General features: G+C 35.0%; 1 protein-coding gene across 1 annotated transcript in view; it reads left to right on the forward strand.

Moving 5' to 3' along the window:
* LOC144960181 (uncharacterized) overlaps nt 1-7,116 on the forward strand; it is a 70,742-nt gene extending 63,626 nt beyond the window's left edge. The window contains exons 31-34 of the mRNA XM_078893204.1: nt 394-573; nt 1,888-2,119; nt 3,230-3,544; nt 4,801-7,116. Coding sequence (XP_078749330.1) covers nt 394-573; nt 1,888-2,119; nt 3,230-3,544; nt 4,801-5,095 — 1,022 coding nt within the window. The 3' untranslated portion in view covers nt 5,096-7,116. The remainder of the gene's footprint in view (nt 1-393; nt 574-1,887; nt 2,120-3,229; nt 3,545-4,800) is intronic.
* The last annotated feature ends 1,666 nt before the right edge of the window (nt 7,117-8,782 follow it).

Raw genomic sequence — 8,782 nt, forward strand, 5'->3', positions numbered from 1 at the left:
CGTCATATCTCAGCTCCTAAAGGGTGCACACAATCAAAACTTGAATGAATTCTGCACATATGGCAAAAAAAAAAAATGTTGAATGAAATCTCACACAGCTCTCGAGTTATTCCAACCTGAAATGTGTCAAGAATAAAAAAATACAGTGTACAATCTTCACTTAAGGATTCTTATTTTTTAAATGACATCTTTACAGGCATGTTCTGGAAATATAGCATAAACAACTTTTAAAGAACACAAATCATACAACAGTATTTGCTTCTTTATTTTTCACGTTAATTAAGGTCTGCTATGTTGCATGGGTAGATATGTCAATATTTTTTTAATTGCTAACTCAATCCACACTATATTGCAATGCTTGAAGCCTGGACTAAATGTCTTTATATTCTTCAGCCGCTTTACTGCCAAAATCAAGTCAAGATTCTGTTGCACGTGACAAGAAACAAGGTAAAGATGATTGTGATGCTATTAAAGGTGACAACAATGCTCAGAGTGTTGGTGTTGATTGTCAGTGTCACTGTGTGTGTGGAGGTCGCGATGAGATTGACGAATTTGTGGATGAGCTCTTTCTAGGTAAATGTTTTAATAAACCCATGTTTTATAAATATTTTTGAAAACTTAACTTGATTGATAATATTTTCATTGATGCAGAATTTATCCACATATTCTGGCATTGGTGTTTTGTTTGTAACTTTGTCAAGAAATATTGAGTTTGATTATAGGACGATTGACAATGAATTAAAAACTAGCCCTGGCGTTGTGTCTTTTGATAAGGCACTTTGCACAATTACCCAACTTGTCACAGGTGTGAATAAATACCTGGCTATAGACATTAATACTTCTAAAACTTAATAAAATGAAAATTTGGGTTCATAAGGTCTCATTATAAGTTTTTATATTTATTTATTGATACAATTTTAATTTATCACAATACCCTTTTCATCTCATGCTTTTTCTATCAGTGAATGACATAAGTATAGTGCAACATGCAAACAATTTTTTGGATATGTTTTGGCTAGGCATATTTTATTAAGTATTTGTTAAAATGTCTTCTATAAGAATATGCTGTAATGGTGCTAAGTTTAGAATGAGAAATTTGCCTTTATCAGAACACAGAAGGAAATGTATCTTTCTTGATAATCTAAAAATTAGATAATGATAATCGGGCTATTGGATCCTGCACAGTTTGAGCGAAAATGTAAAACGAGGGTTCCGGTTCTTGTGTAACTCTCTCGAGATAAATATGAATGGAAATCAAACATGGTTGTGTGAGCATGAGAGAGCTAAGTGAATACTTGATGTCACAAGAGGGGTTTGAATTCCCGTCCTTATCTTCAAGGCCATCCGGCTCCTCTTTGAGACTTCATCTAATTGGTAAAGTGAGCTGCACATATTATCCATTTTATCACAGACAGCTCTGGAGCTTGGGTTATCAGATACAAGTGGATTGGATGGGAAGTCCTGACCAGTTATTCTATAAACAGGCATATTTTGTTAAGTGCAGCACTTTGTCCTACTTTTATTTCTACTCTGCCAATCAGAATTTAGAATTAATTTTGGCATTTATGACATTTCTATTATTTAGCAAAAAAATAAAAGTAATGGAAAGAGCCTAAGGTTGACTCTCTGCAGAGTTTCTCCTGAGGTATCCTTTAAAATGACTATAACAGCTACAACAGAGGTTTGGAGCCCAAAACCCTTCTTCAGTCAATAACAAATACATGTAAAACTGCAACAGCTTCAAACAGCTTTGTATTCAAATTGAGTCATCTTTGAATGTTTTGTCTGTACTTATATCATCCAGATTGGACTATTACAATCCATGTTTATTCTTAATTGCAGTCTGCCTCAACATTATTATTTCATGGATTTTTGCTCGATTTCCAGAAATCTTGGAATGTTCAGAAACGTCCCAATCAGAAGATTGCGATTGTGAAAAATCTTGTGTCAGTCATCAATGTGATTTACAGTGGTCCTCCTTGAGTGCTGGGAAAATGAAGAGAAATGATAGGAAATCCTTTTTTGCTGAGATATCAATGGATCCGCTTACTTGTTGTGAAGGTAACGATGTGTCCCAAGGGTTTGGAGCTAGGAAACCAAGGAAGAATAGACAGTGCATGTAAGTAGAGGGGATTTATAAACCAGTTATGCAGTAACACTGTGCGATTATGTCACATTCAGTGCTGTACCATGGCAAAGTTCTCGGTCCCTGTGTGTGTGAAGCGAGTGCTCCACGAACTGAGCTATTGGGACCCCCACTGTCTCCATTGGGCGGAGAAATATTACAAATTTGATACTCTTGACTGTCTAGTTTGTATTTTATATTACATTAATTAATTGGTATCTCTGTAGAGACCATGTTGGGACTTCGGACCAGGCCTGTTATAACCGAGTCCTGTTATAGCCAAATTTCAAGGGAAATAACCTAAATGGCCTCAATCACCGTCACAGCATAGTTCTCTGTTGCCTTTAGTGATAGGCTTACCTGAGCGTAATGTGGGCTAATGCATTATATTTGGAGAAATTGAGTGGGTTTAGCATCACTGTTGTAACCCATTAGGCTCTTAAAAGTCCTTGCTATAGCCAGTAAATTTTACTAAAGGCAAAGAGGGAGAAAAAAAACTGAGGATTTAAAACCCCCTATTATAACAGGTCTGCTAGACATGGGTTCCATTGTATGTCTGTTTTACCACTGATAAATGAATACTCAATTTGTATGTATATAGCCATTCTGGGCTATAAACAGCCTTTTTGTGATTACATCCTGGGCCTAAGTTTATTTTTTAAACTTTGGAGACAAACAAAAATTGTGACAGGAAGTTTCTAGAGTAAGATCCTTGTCATAAACTAGGTTTTAATGATTTGTTTCTATTGTGCTGTACATTGACAAAGCTTCCTGTACATTCATTTTCTTCATCATTGTAAAGATTCTCTGAATTTATGAGGTTTTAAAAGCCTGTTCCTGGTGTATAAAAAATTAGAATTATTGTTTTGTCATGGTTCAAAAAGAAAATTATTTATTTGTTTTTTTTTGCTCATGTAAAATTGGGTGTTTTTTTGTTGTTGTTTTTTTTTCATTATAAGAGGTTTTGCCATTGCATATCAGTATTGCAGTTACAAACGAGTGACTTTTTAATACAGAACAAGGGTCACAGTGATTCGCAGATTTTATGCTTAGCGATTATTTATATTTTTAACTCCCTTTCATTTTTTCCCCTTATTCATCAAGGCCTTGTGAACAAAATAGCCTAAATGAAGACAGAATAGCAGCTCTGGCTAAACACTACACAAATTTGGTGAAAGACACATTTCTCAAAGAACTCAGTTTGCAGGATTGTGGTAATCAGGATACTGCTACTGTTGATGAAGATGGTATTGGATGCACAGATAATGGTGATGATGACGACAATGATGATAATGACGATGATGATTATACCTTGAAAGAAATGGTAGAAAGGGAAACAAGAGGACCAACATCTTCATCATATAAAACTAGAAAACAAAAAAACCATCCAAGTTACAAATGTGTGAAACAAAAACATTGGTGAGTTTCATCTCTTCATGCCATTTTTCTCATTCGTTGACAGGCCATAGTAGAAGTCATTTAAGAATCGTAAGGCCCTTGGAGTTGAAGTTTATCCTGAATTTTATAGCGTGAAACGGACAATAACAATCGCTTACTACCCATTCGATAGGATGCTGTTGTGTTGTAAAGTGCTTTCCACCAGTTCAAACAATCCCAGCTACTCAATCATTACATGTATTCAAGCCTGGTAGTTTGCATGGGAATCAAGTGCTTTACCTGTTGAACTACATGAACACTGTTTGTTTGTTTTTAAGGATTTTACGTGCTTGCAACACATTTAGGTTATATCAGCACCAGTAAAAAGAAAGAAAATGGGATAGTAAAAAGTTCTAGAATTACAACTCAAGCATCCAAGAAAAAGTAAGACAAAGGGGAATTGGGAACAAATAGGGATCAGATGTAGATTCCAAGAGCACAAAATCCAACAAAGAGGAATACACTCAAATGCTTACATTATACATTCAAAATAACAAATATAATAATACATAACAGAACAGAGAGATGATTTATAAGGAAAAAATATAATCTCCCAAAATAATATCTATGCATTTGACTGTTTCCCTCCCAGCCAGGACAAAAGTAATCTCATCCCAAGACAAAGACAGAAAGCATGTTGGAAAACAGATATAAGGGGATAGAAGACACAGTATGGGAGGTCAGGAACCCCACCCAGTACATGAACACTCATGATGAAGAAACCTTTGATGTAATTTGGGGGGGGGGGGGGAATGTTACAATATCATTCGCAGTTTTGCCGCTTTTCTATAAAATCATGGGTGAATTTTTAATTTCTGTAAATATTTAAAGCTCTGTAAAAATTTATGTTGGGTAAGTGTTTAAAAATGAAATCATAGGCCATCTCTTTCCTTTAATACATATTGACATGATCACCAAGGACAGCTTGGAACAACAGAGTGGACTTCACTTCATACCGTGGACTCCCTTCAGAGCCATAAGGCTCGTGGAGCCGGTTAATCCCAGTTTTTATAGCATTAAACAGACAGTAGCAATTGCTTACTACCCTTTTGATAGGACGTTCAAAAGCTGTGAGCAGATAAAATTTTGCCATGCATTTTGATATCACGACCAGGCAAGTTTGCACATGAGTCAAATTCTCTTCCAAGTCTGATAATAGGGACCTCTAAAGTTTTAGAGTGTGCGATGATTTCTCTTTTTATCATCCTATTATTTTTTTTCACCCCCTTTCAATCCAGTACAACATTTCCCACTGTTAGAGACCCAACAGTGCGAAAAGTCTGCCACAACCAAAAGAACAAGAAAAGTGAATACAGCCGCATCACTCAACCGCTACCAAATTCATCACAGAAATCCAGGACAAATGAAGGATTGTCATTCAGCAGCAACGAAAAGCTTGGACACGGTAGTCGTAAACAAGACGATTGTAATCTGGAGACCGTCACAATCATTGCAGATTCTGATCCATCTTCCAGCTCTGTCTCATCATCAACCAATACAAATGATTACCATATCAGTGTTAAGTTGTTGTAGTCAGGGGTAAGGCGACAGATCGTTTTGTGGATGTCCACCTTTAATGCTACCATCCCAAATCAGAACGACATATCTGAATTTTGTAAAACCAACATTCACCTTGTTTCCAAGACAGGGCAGCCTATTTGCAACAATCTGTGTTATGCCACTGGTTAAATTCACATAAATAAATACCAAAATTTTCAAGTTGTGAATTATTTTTCATATTTCTCAATTTTGTTAGACATATAGATATGTCACTTTTTACTTTGAAGGGCGGCATTATTGTCCAGGCAACAGTTATAGTTTCACGTACATAGAGTGGTTTATAAACATTTTTTAAAAACAAACTTGTAGTCAGTGTCTTCTATTTAGATTGCTCATCGTGAAGAAAATGTTTTGAAAAATTGTATTTTGAAAATGACAATAAAGGATTTTTTTTAAAGAAAGATAGAAATGTGTGAGTCACAAGTGCTGTTAAACGCCCTTATAATTGGATGGCACCAATATTTTTATATAGAATTTTAGATAAAAAGGGAGGGTTTGAGATAAGTTAGGAGTTTTGAATTTCTGAGAAACCAGGAAGCCTTTTTGTAGAATAATTGTGACTATAGCATTAAAAAATTTAGTTCAATTCAAGTTAGTTTATAAGCCTTCGCCAATATCATTTACAATAAGATAATATAAAACAATAAATCAAAGAGTAAACAAATAAGACCATACATGTAACCAAACTTGAAACACACTTTGATGGAAATAACATTCATACCGGTTTGTGTGTCCCTATTTTTCATCTCATTGTTTCAATAGAATTATGATGCAAGCATATGATAACGAATTGATGTTTGGGGGAGGGAGAGTGGGGAAAAAAAATCTCGACTTCACCCGTGATTGATCTCAATCCCTTTGCACATCAAACGAGTTCTCTACCAACTGACATCCCCCCCCCCCCCCCCCCCCCCCAACGCCCTATATTTATCTCTGTCCATCTTTTCTCAGACGTTGAATAATAATATTCATATTTCAACTTGTATTTTCTATTTTGAAAGGTAGGGGTACCGTACCCGATTGAATATATGAATTATGATTGGGAGAAAAATGCTTTGGAAGTAAAGGTATTGGAATGGGGTCAAGATTACAAGTTTTAGGTGGTGAATATATTTCATAATTAAAATGACCTTTTTCTTGGTTGATAGTGAAACTCACAGAAACTCTTGCCAGGTTTAGGTTGGGAAACGATAGCTGTTCTGGGTAGATGGAATCTTCTTATTTCAGGAATGAATCATTTTGTTTTGACTGAGCCAAACCTGGAGGTTTTTTTTTTTGCTGAGAAACTGATGATTTATCTTTATTTGTTGTATTTAAAGATGATATATATTTTACCCCTTGTAAATCATTTTTCAATTATACACTGTTTAATTACATTTTATAGATAATAATTTTTTAATAACTTTTTGAGTATACCATTTTGACAAAGGTCACATTCCCCTTTGGTCTGTCCCTCCAGGAAAATGCCACCGCATCTGCATATATGTGGCCAAATAATTTTGCCTTCCACATGACATTGCCACATATTTCGTCTTTTATATTTTAAAAGAAAAAAAAAACAACTGAATTTTTGGCAATTAAAAAAACAAAACACCTGACCTATGATTTGTGTGTGGTCGAAATGATTAGCAGAATCAATTGATGTACAGTGCAACAACCATTCGACGAACTACACAAGTCAGACGGAAAAGTTAGTCGAATCCATGTTTCAGCTGTAAAACAAGAGACAAAAACTATAATGTTGGCTACTGTACAAGTATTGATGCTATCGCTTAGTTAAAATACTCATAACATCCACCAAACGGATATAAAGTTCCAACACACACAGTATGTGTAACCTTAACTCTCTCGAGTTCATATGCATGGTAAATGGAACAAATTTGTTTGATTTTCAGTGAGGGTGAACTTGAGAGAGTTAAACGTTTATAGTCTGATTGACACAATTTAGTCAGAACTACTCATTAAAATGGCTGGCTAAAAACGAAAAAAAAAAACACAATTAATTAGCACAGTTAATCAAGGGTTTTTATAGAATGACATATTCAACTAGCTGGGTGGGGTTCCTGACCTCCCATAGTGGGCAGGGGGGTACATACTGTGTCTTCTATCCCCTTATATCTGTTTTCCAACATGCTTTCTATCTTTGTCTTGGAATGAGATTACTTGGTTTTGTCCTGGCCCTGGCCGGAGTCCTAGCTGGGAGGGAAACAGTTAAATGCATAATTATTGTTTTGGGAGATGATATTTTTTTCCTTGTAAATCATCTCTCTGTTATGTATTATTATATTTGTTATTTTGAATTTATATTGTAAGCATTTGAGTGTGTTCCTCTTTGTTGGATTTTGTGCGTGTGTCCGGATGAGACTGATAGGTGATCTCAAACTAAGTACATTGATGGTATGCTCTTGGAATATACATCTGATCCCTATTTGTTCCCAGTTCCCCTATGTCTTTCTTTTACTTGGGGTGCTTTTTTTGTAATTCTAGAACTTTTTACTATCCCATTTTCTTCCTTTTTTACTGGCGCTGATATAACCTAAATGTGTTGCAAGCGCCGTAAAACCCTTAAAAACAAACAAACAAACAATATTCAACTAGCAAATGAAGTATGAAACATGAAATAAGGGTAGTTTTTGTGACGAAATCAACTTAATTATTAAGTTGCTTTATGCTGAAAACACATCAGAACAGTAGAACATAATCTACCTACCTTATGTGACAAATAGCTTGGCTTGGTAATGGTTCTAGTATTGTGAAATGTCATTATTAAAGTTTAGAAAATTTAAGAACATTGAGGTAAACCTATTTAAATTTGTTCCCATCATGTTTTTAAAAAAAAATCAAATTACCTTATTTTTATACAAAGGTAGCCCTGAATTTCTTGTGAGATTAAGAGGAATTAATATTTTTTAAAATACTTTTTATAAATTTTATATGAATGATAATGTTAATGATACCTAACATTATTTATCATTAATGATAGTTGTTGCATAACTTTATGTGCATTTTAAAATTTTTTTTGGTATTCAGATATCGATTGCAATAATTTTTAGTGGCTTTCGATACTTTTAGTTGAGATTTTTTTTTTTCTTCTCCTCCTTCGTGCTTTTAAATGTTTGCTGGTATATGTACAAATTGCATCAGGATCACAACAAATCTCTTTTAAAGACATGAATGATGAGATTCGAAAAGCCTGACCTCCCATAGTGGGCAGGGAGGTACATGCTGTGTCTTCTATCCCCCCATACCCGTCTTCCAATTGTTTCCTCTCATTGTCTTGGAATGAGATTACTTAGTTTTGTCCTGATCCTTGCCGGAGTTCCTTGGCTGGGAGGGATATAGTCGAATGTATAGTTATAGTTTTGGGAGATGATATTTTTTTCCTTGTAAACCATCTCTCTGTTATGCATTGTCTCTCTGTTATGCATTGTATTATGTTTAGTTTACATATATTATATGATTGGTAAACATTTGAGTGTATTCCTCTTAGTTGGGACCTGTGCTTGTGTCTGGATGAGACTTTTAGGTGATCTCAAACTAAGTACTTTGACGGTGTGCTCTTGGAATCTACATCTGTTCCCTATTTGAACCAATTCCCCTTTGTCTTACCTTTTCTTTTGTGCATTAATTGTAATTCTAGAACTTTTTACTATCCCATTT

This window comes from Berghia stephanieae, chromosome 14 (assembly GCF_034508935.2).
Source record: "Berghia stephanieae isolate SIO BIC M18660-M18661 chromosome 14, UCSD_Bste_1.3, whole genome shotgun sequence".
Taxonomy (NCBI): Eukaryota; Metazoa; Mollusca; class Gastropoda; order Nudibranchia; family Aeolidiidae; genus Berghia; species Berghia stephanieae.